The sequence below is a fragment of the Pomacea canaliculata genome, linkage group LG10 (genome assembly GCF_003073045.1).
Source record: "Pomacea canaliculata isolate SZHN2017 linkage group LG10, ASM307304v1, whole genome shotgun sequence".
Classification (NCBI taxonomy): domain Eukaryota; kingdom Metazoa; phylum Mollusca; class Gastropoda; order Architaenioglossa; family Ampullariidae; genus Pomacea; species Pomacea canaliculata.
In genome coordinates this window covers 24,830,756-24,845,800 of record NC_037599.1, presented here as the reverse complement: position 1 = coordinate 24,845,800, position 15,045 = coordinate 24,830,756, and the positions used below count along the sequence as shown (strand labels likewise).

Genomic DNA, 15,045 nt, shown 5'->3' with positions numbered 1-15,045 from the left:
GTAGATTAAAATAAGTAATAGTTTAGAAAAATAGAGGTTATGTTTACAAAATATATTTACAAAATAGATGCATTTTGAACACACACGTAAACGCTTTAAGAATCTCGGCATCGTGGATTTGAAAAGGAAGAGTTGTACACTTTGAATGATCATTTTCCTCCATTTAGTTTTACTTTTTGACTGTTTCGCATTTGTTTCTCTTTCTTCCATTTTTACTATTTCACTTACAAATTTTCCTGATGTCACTGGGATACAGTGGGTTTCTTTGACAGTTACACATTTTATTTTAATGAGCATGAATTTTCAAAAAAAATTATTAACCTTTTCTAGTCTTTCTGTTCAATAGAGAAGGTGGATTAAGGGGTAGTTGTACTAAGTTCATGCACAGCTGAGTTGAAGGAAATAAAGGTGTGAACATAGTAACATTAAAGGCAAATGCTGATAGAATATACAGACATTTAGTTACAGAGGTGTCACTAGGCTATTAGAAGCAGTTGATATTAAAGATGGCAGCTCTGATATACTGACCACTGCAACTAACGTCAGCAGTATTGCAAGTTTACATGGTTTTGTGTGCATGATATATGTTGTACAGTTAAGCTTTGTTCCGTTAGCCCTTCCCATCTTTGTATATTTCACTTGTGTTTTGTGCTCTTATCCATTGAAGGAAAGCTAGCAGTCATCTACTGAAAAACTGATGACATGAATTTTGCTTGTGATTTATAAGGCCAATAATAAACATGTTCACCATGTGATGCCTGTAGATGACTATACAGCCTGTGGTGCTTGTATTAATAGCACTGTTACTAAAAAAATAATTTTGTTAGTGTGTTATACATTTTTAAAAAAATGTTGACAGTATGCTATGTATTGGTTTGGTCAGGTTGTGTCTAGCAGTGGATACAGTTTTGCAAAAAAATCTAATGACTTTAAGCTAAAAATTTTGATAAAGATTTAAAGTCTGTAAAGTATATTCTGCCAGCTACCTTTCTTACCCCTTAACTTATCTCTCACACACACTTTTATAGGAACAAAGAAATATACTTAGTACTGATGATATTTTGTGGGGAAAGGGGAAAGGTTTTGGTGATAAGCTGTCTTGTGACATTGTAACTCATAGTTCAAGTGTATTTGCACAGTTTTCTGTTCAGTGTGACACTAAACTAGAAGTTCTGTTTACAAAATATATTTATGAAAAAGATGATTTTGAACACATGCTAGCTAGCAGACACTGTAAAATTTTACAGGACTGTTTACCTCACTTTTGCTAAAAGTGAGACTGAGACATTGTAGTGAGCAGGTGGTGTGGTTGTGAACTGTTCATTTTCAGAACAAATTGTTTTGGTCATTGTTTTGTTATTTTGAAGTATTTTTGTGGGTGTATATCATACTTGCTAAAATTGCTCAGCACTTGCCACACACTAGCATTTACAAGTAATCAAATACTTTGAGAACCAGAAAGCAGAATTTTCTTTTACAAAGCTTATGCTTATTTGTCCTCTTTTTTCACCGTGTATTTATGGAATTCAGTTTGATTCCCAATCTTGGTTTAGAATCACACATCTTACAGACTAGTTCAAGTCAAACATGAAATTAAGCTCAAAGATTTTTTTAGTGTCTGTCACAAAAATACAGTGGGTTTTTAATTAATATTTTTTTTAGAGTAATGGATGTGCATTGATATAAATTCTAACTGCTCATTATGTGCGTGTTGAGTTTAAGAGACATTGCCTACTCAGTAAGGCTACATTTGTGATGTGACTAGTCATAGGAAATAGGGTCTTCATCAGGAGATAACTGCACTGTTTAAAGGCTTGCTTCAAAATAATTGTATAAACTATTAAATATACAAGTGTTACAGTAGAAATAGATGCTGCCATAGATTGAGGAGAGATATTTTTTCATAATAAAAGAAATAATAGCCATGGCAGTCTTTTGTAGATCGAAAATCTCATTACTCACGTTTTTGCTGCCATTAGTGTCAGTCAAATTGTTTTAGAACATGGCCATCATAGGCTTATTAGGGAAACAGTTCTGAAGGAGTAGACCTCAAAGATTAAATATTTTTTGGCAAAGTTGTTAGTAAAGATAATGGTTCATACAATAGTGGGCTTATGGTAGACCACAAAGATTAAATATTTATTGCAAAGTTGTTGATATAGATAGCAGACCATATAAAGGGTTCACACAACCTTTATGAAGTTGAGGATGTTAAAAGATAGCTTCCTTTCATTTGTCCTTAAATGCTTTAAGTATTATAATATTAATGCAGGGGTTCACAGGTTCTAAATGTATGAACACTTTTTTTGGTTTTATCTTTGTCAGTCGTCAATTTTGATTTGTTTTATTGAATGTAATCAGTCCTCTCCAAGAAGCAGAAATTAATTACAAAGTTTTTATAATAATACATTTTTCGTTTTAAAATCCACAGAATGCATGCTGAAATTTGTAAAGGAAAATGCATAAATTACATCATAAATTCTAAAGGCAGGAATTAAAAAAAACCAACTAGAATATAGCAAGCTCTTTCAAGCATGCTTTTGTCATGTTTTTTTTTTTTTTTAATTTTGCAATGAAGATTTCAATAAAAGCTTGAGCTTATAGTACGTGGTCACCCCAAAAGAACAATTTTCTTAAGCAGATACTTAACTAACAAATAAATTAAGAGAATAATAAATAACCATGGCAGTACATGGTCAGGTGTTAGAACTAATGAAAAGCAAATATGATGCAGGATGCATATAAAAGTAAAAAAAACCCCCAATGAAATCAGAGTCTAAATAAAAAGTTAGATACTTGAGCATAAAGGGCAAGAACAACAGCATAAGGAGCCATGTACATAAAACATGCATGATCACTGAAGGTGTTTAGTCTGTCTGATGAAGTTATGAACTGCTTAGTTCTGTCAGCCCAGGTTGACCGAAGAATAACAAGTCGATATCTAAGTGAGAAGGAAGTTTAGCCTTATGAATAGTAACTTGTAATTTTAACAAAAATGTGTTCAGTTGACTCACTTAAGGGACTCCATAAATATGAGGAGTAATTACATTGCCTAGAATGTAAAATTTGGTCAGTATAATTACCAATATAACAGCAGGAATGTTACTGTCGGACATACTAATGTATCTTTACAACTTTGAAATTGATGTTGAATGTTTTGTGGCAGGTTGTTTCAGTCACATTGTTTTGGGTATAAATTTCAGTCCTTATTGTGGGCATATTGTTTTTTTTTATTTAAACTATCGCGGTGATAAAGATTATCTCCTAAGACTAGAAATAGTAAAAGTTGTCATAATCCATTTACTAATTGAAAAAAGAGTATCAGTCTGCCTTTTAGTGTATAAAAGCCCAATTCATTGTACAATTTCAAGTAACTAGTTCCATTTATGCTTCCATTAATAATTCTGTTACATGCAGCCTTGATTCGTGTTGGCTGGTGCTGTCATCATTTTGTTTATGAGTTATTGTTGGTTTCAGCTCTGTGTACAGAAACTAAGAATTCTCATTGAAGATTCAGACCAGAACTGTGAGTAGTAAATTCTCAGGGTGGGGGTGGAGGGCCTTAAAGTCCTAATAGGACTGTCTACCTACCACACCCCTGCTCTGATCATCGTGATCTTAACATTTAGTCATTGCACTTATCTGGCTTAGAAACATCTTATGTACATAGTGTGTGTTTTCTTTTCTAACAAAAATATTTATCGTTGACGTGTCTGGATTAAAATCGTGACATTCTAATCAGGAATAGAGGTGCAGACATTTGTAGCATCTGAAGATTTCTAGAGCTGTTGTCAGGTCTGACAAATCAAACATATTGCTATCAACAGATTTATGACCAGTCATCACACATAAGATTATTTTTATGTGTTGTAGTGCAGTGAAAGATTCATTTAAAGCTCTTGTGCCACATGAAGCTTCATGAAAACACTGAAATTGGGAAATAGACCTAAAACATTGACTGCACACTTGCTCCTGTTTTGTTTGTTGTAGTGAAGTACTTAGGCCTGCTTGCAATGTCTCGGATTCTGGCCACGCACCCAAAGTCTGTTCAGGCCCACAAAGACCTCATCCTGCAGTGTCTGGATGATAAGGACGAGTCTATCCGCCTACGGGCCCTGGACCTTCTCTATGGAATGGTGACTAAGAAGAACCTCATGGAGATTGTCAAGAAGCTGATGGTGCACATGGACAAGGCTGAGGGCTCTCACTATCGTGATGAGCTTCTCTCCAAAATTGTACAGATCTGTTCTCAGTCCAATTACCAGTTTGTGACCAACTTTGAATGGTGAGTGACTGTTGAGATTAAGATTTGACGTTTTAAAAAAATGCATTTGCAGCTAGGAGTTGTTATTTAAATCTTTTTCAGTGAATTAATGTATGTGTGTGCTACACATGTGGGATGACCACCTAATTTTTTTTATTGTGACTGGTGTAAAATTTGTTTTCTTCATGTGTTCCTTTATTTTTGATTCTGTGTCAGTAGATTTTTGTACTATTTTTTTGGTTTGTTTTGGTCTGTATGTATTAGCAGTTGGGTTGTCTGGTAAAGTTATTGAAAAAAATTTTTTAACATACATTTTTCTTTTTTCAATATTTACCAGACAACATTACACAAATGCTCTCTTAGCCTTCCCTGAATCTGCATAGTCTGGGGTGGTGATGAAAAGTCTACAGAATTCTCTTTTGCAGGGCTTATTATATCTATCTAGGGCGGAAGCATGGGGATTTTTTGGGGGGGGGGGGGCTTTTGGTGGCCAGGGCCACTAACAGCACTGACTAGGGGCAATAATTTGTTTGGTTAAAGAGCGGTCGTAGCCACTAAGCTCCTCATTGGTCACCTGGTAATTTCAGGTTGTCTGATCAGAGAAATTATTTTATCATTTAACATTATTATATGTTATTTTAGAATGTTACATGAATGTGTTTTTTTTTTTAAAGGTATGTCAGCATCTTAGTAGAACTGACCCGCATGGAAGGCACCCGTCATGGTGCTCTCATTGCAGCACAGATGTTGGATGTAGCCATTCGTGTGCAGGCCATTCGTCATTTTGCTGTTTCTCAGATGGTTAGCAAATGGAATGGCCATGGATAGCATTCATTTTGCCTTCCCTTTTTGCTTACTTTTTGTCTTGACATTTACACTGCTATTTTTCATTTATCTATGCATGCCAGAGTGAAATTTAATTTTAACTCACAGAGGGAACAGAATCTTGACATAAATATGCATGAAATTCATCGCATGAATTTTGAAAAAGTCCTAAAAATAATCTGTAAAGAGTAGGAGAACATCTGTCATCAGTTTTACTTAATGGACAACTCTTTTTGGAACTCATTACTTCCCTTTTTGCTTCGCCCACATACACACACAACTCTTATAAATGGTGCATATGTGATGTTGACATTTTATAAAGTGGATGTTGTGTGACATTTGGTAAGGACCTTTCATTGTCATTTCATCATGAGGTGTGTTTTGCAGGCAATACTTCTGGAGAACTCCCATCTTCTAGCCAACAACTCACAACGTAATGGGATTTGTGAAGTGTTGTATGCAGCTGCATGGATCTGTGGTGAATTTTCAGAGTAAGTCTTGCTAAAAGTATATAGCATTTTTTGAAACACTAGTCAGGAGTCGGGAAAGCTAGGTTGTAGAGTGATTGGAAATAGGCACTGCTGGAACATTTTTGTTGGTTTGTGAGAACAGTGAGGAATAATTCGCTGTAAAAGGAACATAGCATCCAAATGGCAGAACTGAATGTTATCTGTTAATGAGAGAAAAAGTCAGAATACCTTGGTTTTTCTTCTTGGGAAAATTTCCTTCAACAGATCGGTCAACATGTGTGCTTAGGCATGGCCTGATGTGTGTATCTCCACCTTGCCCACACTTTGCTCATCCTTTACCTGTACTGCAGGCACCTGAAGGAGCCCCAGCAGACCCTGGAGGCCATGCTGCGGCCCAAGCTGACTACATTGCCTGGCCACATCCAAAGCATCTATGTTCACAACCTGCTGAAGTTGTACTGCAAGGTCCTCCGGCGCCTGGAGGATGAAGACAACAATGATGCTATTGCTCAGGTGCACACAACACTGCAGGAGAAGCTCCCAGTCTTTGTTCAGAGTGGAGACCTTGAAGTGCAAGAGAGGGTGAGCATTCATAGAATCAGGTTACTGTGTACGTTAAGCCTTTGATTTATTACCTGTCAAGAATAACTTACGTCATACCTAGAAGAAAATGCTGGTAAATTGTCAGTTGGTCTGCCGCAGGCATGCAGCATGCTGGCCCTAGTCAAGTATGTCATCAAGATACGTGAGAAAGGTGTCAGCATTGGTGACGAATTGACAGCGCTGTATGCAGGGGAGCTTAATCCTGTGGCTGCAAAGGCGCAGCGTAAAGTTCCTGTCCCTGAAGGGTTGGCCTCTTGTTTTTATTCTCCTTGTTTTCATCTGACATCTGTGCCATATTGTAGTATACTGACAGTTTTGTTGCTCTGTGTAGAAATATATGATTCTGATATATGATAATGCTAACGTATCATTTAATGCTATCATGCATCATGTTGTGTAAGGCTGTGTGAATGCACACAGCCATATAAACAAAGAAGAGAAAACAGCTAAAATGAGATTATATTAATATGGTCAGAAACTTCCAAAAATGAAGGATTTAGTTTGAAAATCTTATATTTAATTTTATTTAATAACAACTAAAGTTGAACAATATTGTACGACAATTTTAATGATAACATGTATTTGTGACATATGTTACTATACTCTGTTTACTTACTTGGCCTTTACTTTATTTTCAACTTTATTGCTTTTTCCTACTAAGGAGTGATTACTTCACTGTAACATAAAGTTTACAGTTCATACTAAATTGCTTTATAAAATCAAAAACATATTCTGGCCACATAAAGTTGTACATTGAAGAACTTACATGAGTGAATGGGAATAGTTGGAAGATTAAACATTTGCCCTTTTCGGTGCCAGGATAAAGCATAGATAATATTACATATGAGGAATGTTCCACTTCCACCCGGACTTCATGTGCTTTCAGCAAGTGCAAACCATGTGGACTCAATAGAGCGATTCTTAAGGTGTTTCCACATTTTTTTCTTGATTTTTCACCTCCTAGTTTTCCCAGGATGGAGAGGAGAAGCAAGTTAATGCACACTTCACCAAGCATCCACCAGTCCCATCAGCGCATGATTTTCGAGTGATCATGTTGCATCACTTTTGGCATGACTTTCAGGCAGTTGATAGTTTGCAGGGGCTGAAAGAAGCTTATGGTGATGATGCTAAAATGACTTTCACAGACTGGTCTTAGCAGTTTGGCAGTGGTCATTTCAACTCTGATGAGAAACATTATGAACCAAGCCCTAGGACGTCAGGAGACCCAAACACTTCTAACAAAGTTTTTTGAATTCCTGGAAAGTGATGGTTGTTTGGAGCTGGAGCTGGAATTCCTTCTACAAGTCTTCAAAGGACATCTATCATCATTTGGGCTTCAACAAGAAGTTAACTTGCTGGGTGCCAAGGTTGCTGATGGATCAGCAAAAAAAAAAAAAATGCTGTGGGGACTGGTGGAAGGAATTTTAGGGAACAGTCAATCATGGGCATTTTTTTGGCTTCAAGAGCATTACCACAGGTAATGAATGCTGTGTCTACAATCTGGACCCTCAAACCTAGGCTCAATTGTTTTTTGTTATTTTTTTTTTTTTTGGTCATTGCTGGAGTGAGGAATTTTTTGGAGTGTTTTTGAAAAATGGATCCATTCCATATTGCTGAAAAGTGTGTTGCAATTTGCAGTGACTATGTTGTTAAGTGTAAAAAAGAGTTGAAGAATAAGAGAAAAATGTTTAAAAAAATTCTCTGAGTTCGTTTTATTGTCAAGTCTGGGCAGAAGTGGAACATATCTCATATCATCAGCTTTCTTAATTGTGACCATAGACCATAAAGGTATTTTTCTTTTTAATCTTTAAGTAAAACGTCATTTTAGGACTGTTACCTACATTGTGTTAGAAGTACTTAAAAAAAAAACCCAGTTGCTTTCCGATACTTTTGTTATAATAGGGTGATTATGATTTTGTCTTTGAAATATATTTAGTCTTGACCTGGACACCTGGATCAATGAGCCAGAGTCTGATAGCTCGGACAGCGAGACAGGACAAGTTGGCTTCTTTGCTGCGACAGAAGAACACAGGTGAGTGCTTTGGGCACTAAGATTTTGAAGAACGTCTCTCTGCTGCATAAGGTGATGAGAAATAAATGAAGGGAGTTTTACCTCCTATTGACTCCTGGCTTCTTTCAAAGATATTTAGGATGTTTGATTTATTGATTATATTGCTTAAAAACATATGATTGAAAAATGTCCTCTTGTTCCGTGTGTTTCATTATTTATTTTTTTTCACATAAGGTATCATTCATTTAAGACTACATTCATTGAAGACTACATCCATCAGCCAAGCAAGCCATCCAAAAACAATGTATACACAATCTCTTATCAGTTCTAGTTCCAGTCTGGAGTCATCTGAAATATTTCATCCACACTTGTGCTCTTCTTTTGTCTAAAACTGTTCCTAATACCCTCAAACACAAGCTCTTTACACAAGTTCATGTGACCTGTCATCCTCTTTTTTTTTTTTTTTAAACATGAGAATGAAACAGCATTTATTATGACATGAGAGTGAAATTGCATTCATTATAATCTTTAGGTCGGCACTCTTAGTGTAACACAGAAACAGCCATTCAGAAAAGTGTGTTTCATGATATCGGCTATTGATGATATTGTCTAGATTTCATGATCTGTCAGAAGTGTGCTCTTGTTTCATATTTTTTTCAGGACAGGATACCAGCTAGAGAACAGCAAGAGGATGCCAGAGCCAACACCAGAAGAACTAGAGAAGGCAAGTTGATGCCTAATTATCTAATTACTAATGCATGGTTTGAAACAGTGTGATTTGTTAACAATTAAAAACTTTAGACCCATTGGTTATTATTGCTTGAGCAGTTGAATCCTATCCAGGTGTCATATTTTTCATACATTCATCGTTTGACTCATACCTGCTATGCTGATCTGTTGGGACTGGTCATTGGGAGGAACTGTGTCAATGCAATGCCTAAGAAAACTTACGACTTGAACTTTTTAAACAGTAGTAAGCAGGTCTTGGTATACTAAGTTCATTTTTTCATAGCTGTCCAATTTTTTCTTTGTTTGGGCATTGACCACCATTCAAGGTACCTTGAAGGATAGTCTTAAAGTGTTGTGCCTAGTCAGTTGGCCCGTCTAGAGCAGCCTATGCCACTGCACTGAAGGAGATGTTCTTTGTTGCCCATGAAGGTGATCTTTTTGGTCTTTTATCCATGTGGTAGATTCAGTGAAGTTTCATGGGGCACTTGGCTTTGTATGACTGGTTTCCTGCTCCTCAGGCAGAGTTCACATCTCGGAACTATACAGCAGGATAGGAACTATGAGGGACTTGTACTGTGTACTGTACTTGCCCTTGTGGACTAATAAAGTTTAATTATACACTTGGTACTTGTTGTGCCAAATTCTGTTTAGTCTGACCATTGCTGTTGTCATTGTAGCAGTATTGATGCAGATTTTTCTGAGCAGCTGTCTTATTTTGGAAAGATTGGCTTCTGACTACTTGATGCTGTTGACATTTTTTTGAGCTGTACTTTGTTGACATAAATCTCTTCTGTCATCATTGCAGTCAACCATGACTTGGCTTATATCCCTTGACTGCTCTCCATTTCATATACATGCTCAGTCTGTCAGTCTGTTTGTAATATCTTGCAGTTTGTTATGCCTATTTACTATTAATGTCATTTGAAAAGGACTGGTTGCATTTGAGCCTGACGCTGATGGATAGGGTGTGTGGCGATCATGAAGAGTTTCTTGCATGATTTTTTTCAAAGCTAATGTTGAACAGTACAAGCAGCAGGAGCACATGTGACATCCACTGTTGGTTTTGAAACAAGACCAGTGGCTGGTTGTTAAACAGTACTGCTGTCATTGAGCCCTTATCCAGCTTGTCATTGACTTGAACAAGGCCCACCTATCTTGAACTTTTGTATTACATGCTACAACCCCACATGTCAAATTCTTCTTCTTGTAAACTATAGACTGTTCTTTAGAAGGAAATTCTGCATTCAAAAGACAGGATCTGTTTTTGATAGGACACCAGGATTAAGTTGAAAAGAAAGTAAATGTTTGTTGGCCAGCAGCAGCGGGAGGCACGACGCTACGAGGTGGAGCACAATCCTCACTACTTAAAAGACGAAAGCAGCAGCAAGAAAAAGAAACAGCTTGGCCCAGATATTAACGGCATTCCTGTCACTGCCATTGACCTCTCGGTCCCCCTTCATGTCCCAGGTACTACTGCAAGTGTCAGAGGATATGGGTGAAAGTGAATATTTGTATAGTGCTTTGTCCATGAAACAAGACTCAGGTGCACAATACACACCTTGTTAGTGTAGGCATTGAATACACCTTTTATACATGAACTTGTATACAACACAGAGTGGAGGAAATAAGTGCAAGTGTCAGTTTTGTGTAGAGAAATGTAGTGTGCTCTAAAACTAATTTGTAAGTTGATGAGTGCATGAGAAAATATGTTTTAAATGTCTGTAGGCAGATAACAGTTGTTAAATTTGTGCAGTGTTTATATGATTGCAATGGGACATATCATTTATGTTGTGCTGCTGTAGCAGAAACAGACTGATCATTCTCCTTTTACAGGTCTTTCCTCATCAGATAAATACTTAAAGTTAGAGCGACAAAAGACGGAGGGCAAAGGTCGGAAGGATGGCAAGATTCATAAAAAGGGCAAGAAGAAGCGGCGGAAGGGCAAAGAGGCTGAATCTGAGGAAGAAGAGATTGAGCCTGCACATGCTGTTAGCACCGTGTTGGATGCCCCCGAGGTCAGTGTAGACATTGAGCCTGCTTGTGCTGTTAGCACTGTGTTGGATCCCCCTCCCTCTTTCCCCCGAGGTCAGTGTAGACATTGATCCTACATTCGCTGTTAGCACTGTTCCTGATGTCAATGAGGACACCGAGACTGCACAACCTTGAGTCCCCTTTGAAGACAAGACCAATCACATTCTGGCAACTCTGTGTAAGGCACGAGAGTAGGTGAATTACACCAGAGGAAGATATGTATTTCCGTTTAGCGAAGTGTGTGCATGTATGTCTTTGCATGTGATTTTGAGATATGTTTGGAGATTTCCTCTGACAAAGATGACTTTATTCATTTCATTTACTTACAGGGTGTGGAGATTTCATCTGATAAAGAGGAAGAGGCTGATGGTGATCCCTACAAAATGCTGGATGTCAACCTTGATGCGTAGGAATTTGTTTCCCACTATAATTGTGCTAACCACCCTTATCAGCTATTATATTTCTTTGTATTTGTTGCTTATTGACAAAAAACCCCACCCTGATGATTGGGGAAACAACTCATCTACTTTGTTCCTGTGCTATTTTGTCTAATTACATGATGCACATTTACCACTTCTTTTGAAGTTGATGTAGTTGCCTTATGAGTTAATTTTTATCAGCAGTCCATATTTCTATAATAATCTTCCATGACTTTCTTCTTAGCACTGTTTTAATGCTCCATATGATTAGCACTGTTGTGGATATTTTGTTTTAATCTCAATGTAGATAATTAGGAAATTTGGAAAACAGCAATCTAGGTTTTTTAGTATGATTACCTTTGGTTTTTTGTACTCTCATTGTATTCAGCACAAGTTTTTACATCGAGTTAAAACATTTTTTATGCTGTGATGTTTTTAACATTAAATCATTATCTTGTTATAATAACTGGTAAAGTTTTCGTGACCAGGCCTCTTCGTGATGATGAGATTCTGCCAGTCAGGACTCATCGGATTGTTGTGGAAACAGCAAATGCCAGTAATGAGCAAGATTCCAGGAAAGGGACTGAAACTGAGAAACCAAAGAAAAAACACAAGAAGGAGAAAGAGCGAGAGAAGAAAGACAAAAAAGAAAAGAAAGGAAAGGTACTCCTATTTTGTTATTATTTTGTATTTATATCTTAGTTTATTATTTTGTATATAAATTTCAGTTTTATTATTTTATATTCTTTTTATTTTTGTATTTAGGTCTTCCCAAGTGATCCTTAGTCTTACCATGATAAACCTTGATTGTGATCTTTGTTATCATTTTGTATTTAAGTCTTCCCATGTCATCCTTAGTCTTACCACGATAAAATCTTCATGGTGGATCAGATGTGACGAACAGTTAATTTCAGTTTGCTTTGGTGTTAAAATCTTATTTTAAATTATATTTTTTTACATAATTTTTACTTTTTGGTAATGGAAAAAATGTGGTGATCTGCAGGAGACATTTAGCCTGAAAGGAAGGTTATTGCTTTGACTCGGTAGAGTTTTGTGAGAGTCATCTAGGTGATGCTTGATGAGAATTATGAAAATGGCTAAAAAGAAATGATGTCAACTGTAAGAATAACCACCCTTTGTGGATATGTGATGCAGAAAAAGACACGCAGCAAGTCAGAGCCACACCAAGTTCCCAGTCTTCTTCTAGCCAATGGGGGAGGTGGCACTGAAGTTGATGAGCCCCTTACTTCTAGTGAGCCACAGGCAGAACCAGACACAAAGCCAATTGAAGATGGTCAAGAAGAGGTAGGTGATGGCAGTTGTGGAGCAGGCAGGAAACAAGTTGATGACAGTGTTGCTGGCATGGGGACAATATTTGTTGCTCTAATCACTGCTTCATCTGTCGTATCACTTACACTATTTTCACATTGATATTTAATGCTAAATGTTGCAGCACCTTTTAAAAAGGTAGTGCTCGTCTGCTTTTGTTACAAAGATTTAGGATTTATTCACAAGATTGTGTTCAGTATTCATAGATAACTACATACACTGTTTGATAAACTAATTTGCAGATTGTTTTAGTTTTGGTCTTTTTATTTAATTGGCACTTTTTAATGGGAAAATGTACCTCAAACATAACTTTTAAAAAAATCTCCCCCCCCCTCCCCCAAAAAAATATCTTGTATGTGACAAGATGTGATTAGCTTCAGATGCTATACTGGACATACTAACCGACAAACTAGTGCTTAGATGTACGTAGGTACTTTGATACTTAGATGTACATATCAACATGTCAATACTTTGAAATGTTTAGAAACAAGACCTCGATTTCTGGCTTTCGGCTACCGACGGTGCACCTTCACCTTCCTTAATGAGTAAACCCTCACCCAGTGAGGCTGGCAGACAAGCAGAACCAGATGGCAGCACTAAAAGTAGCAAGACCTTGGTGACTGTCAAACCTTCTGATGTAATACTTACGTCAGAAGAAGAGGATGCTGCCATCAGGGACATGGATGAGGTGAGGACAAGACAGATGCATCTGCATGAATGCTTATGTCATGGGTGTTCAGATGGGCAGTAAAGAGGATTGCAGTTAAATGCTGCAAGCGGGGTTTGAAAGAAGAGAGGATGAGCCCACACATACAAGTAGATGGTTATTCCATTTGGTCTTGATTATTCAAGAGACTCTTCTTAAAGTAGTTTGATCAAGATTATAATGTTGGATCATTGTGTTGTTATTCCTTATATTTGATCTTGGTTAATTGTGAAATTCATCATAAGGTAGTTTGATCAAGCTATAACTTTTATTGTACCTTTGTGTTGTTAGAAACCTAAAAAGAAGAAAAAAGGAAAGAAAGAGAAGAAAGAAAAGAAAGAAAAAAAGAAATTGAAAGAGAAACGAAGTGAGTACATTGAGGCTGAGGGCATCACTACACCGTCCAAAGAAAACTTGCCTCCTTCCCAGCAACCAACTCCCATGGAGGCTCAGTTGCCTGTGAGTTTAGTTGGGTGTCATATAAGGCATTGTAATTTTGTCCTAATGTGTGGAGAATCTTGTACAAAATACATTTGTTGATGATAGAAAGAGTGTCGTGTTTTCTAGTCATTAGGATAGTGGAGTGTGCATGTGTGAATGCAAGCCTTTTGTTGGAGGGAAATAGGAGAGAGAGACAGATGAAGAAAGGTTGAAGGTAACTTCACATTTTTTAATGAAGTGTTTGGGAAGCTTTGTCAGACCTTTCAGTAGCCATGCTGGAAAGAGCTGGTTAAATAGTTTCCTGCTTTTTGTGCACTTTTTTCTTTTTTTTCCAGCCCATGTCAAGTTATAAGCTGCTAGCAGAAAATACCTCAGTGAAAATGGTTAGTACACATTTTGTCTCCTTGTTGTGGAAGCCTTTTGTTGATTTGCATTTCCAGGTTCATTTAACACATGAATTTACATTATTTTCAAGGGAATAAGCTTTTCTAAAGTAAAGAAATGAAGTCCTATGTAAGCCTCATTTTTGACAGAGATCTTTGTTATAACAAAAAGTAAAAAAATTCAATAATTTCATTTTTTGAAATTTGGCAATATTTAGAAATTGTCCTTTTTCTTTGCCACAAAAAGCATGTTTCGGACATTTTGACCTTTGAGTTAACTTGAATGAATCCATTTATTTGCAGACGTATGAAGTTCGCATAAACCATCAGCGCAGTAATCAAGTAGTGGTGTCCATTGTCTTTGTCAACCTGACATCTCACACTGTCAAAGATATAGAGTTCAACATTCTCGACTCACTCAATACCAGGCTTATTCGAGGGGTAAGGCACTTCAACACTCTTGTTTAAATTTTAAGTATATTCCCATCTTATTCAGATCCTGGTTCATCAAGTACTTCTGTGAGAATAATCCTGTCTTGTTCAGATCCTATGCCAAAATGTAGTTTTAGTCTTTTCATTTAAAAAAAATAAACCTTTTAGTACATTATGTGTATATGTCTGTGAATGGCATGATACATCCTCAAAACAAGTTGCTGTTGCCAACACATCACAGAAACACACATTTCAAAGTGATATACAGGAAATAAAATGTTGACTGCCGCTTTCTACATCTAGCAGTTTTTGGAGTAGTGTGAGTAAGAATTGTATGGTTGACAACTGCATGATTCTTCAGGACTGCCATGCAGCAGCTTTTGGAATAGTGGTAGTAGGAAC

General features: G+C 36.9%; 1 protein-coding gene across 1 annotated transcript in view; it reads left to right on the top strand.

Annotated features, from left to right (window-relative positions):
• LOC112574223 (AP-3 complex subunit delta-1-like) overlaps positions 1-15,045 on the top strand; it is a 35,736-nt gene that overhangs the window by 14,115 nt on the left and 6,576 nt on the right. Inside the window, 17 exon segments of the mRNA XM_025255127.1 lie at positions 3,478-3,526; positions 3,991-4,285; positions 4,939-5,065; positions 5,477-5,580; positions 5,910-6,141; positions 6,262-6,407; positions 8,099-8,194; positions 8,834-8,897; positions 10,222-10,369; positions 10,736-10,917; positions 11,263-11,339; positions 11,841-12,015; positions 12,508-12,657; positions 13,166-13,369; positions 13,679-13,846; positions 14,164-14,211; positions 14,515-14,652. Of these exon segments, the coding sequence (XP_025110912.1) occupies positions 3,478-3,526; positions 3,991-4,285; positions 4,939-5,065; positions 5,477-5,580; positions 5,910-6,141; positions 6,262-6,407; positions 8,099-8,194; positions 8,834-8,897; positions 10,222-10,369; positions 10,736-10,917; positions 11,263-11,339; positions 11,841-12,015; positions 12,508-12,657; positions 13,166-13,369; positions 13,679-13,846; positions 14,164-14,211; positions 14,515-14,652 (2,403 nt within the window).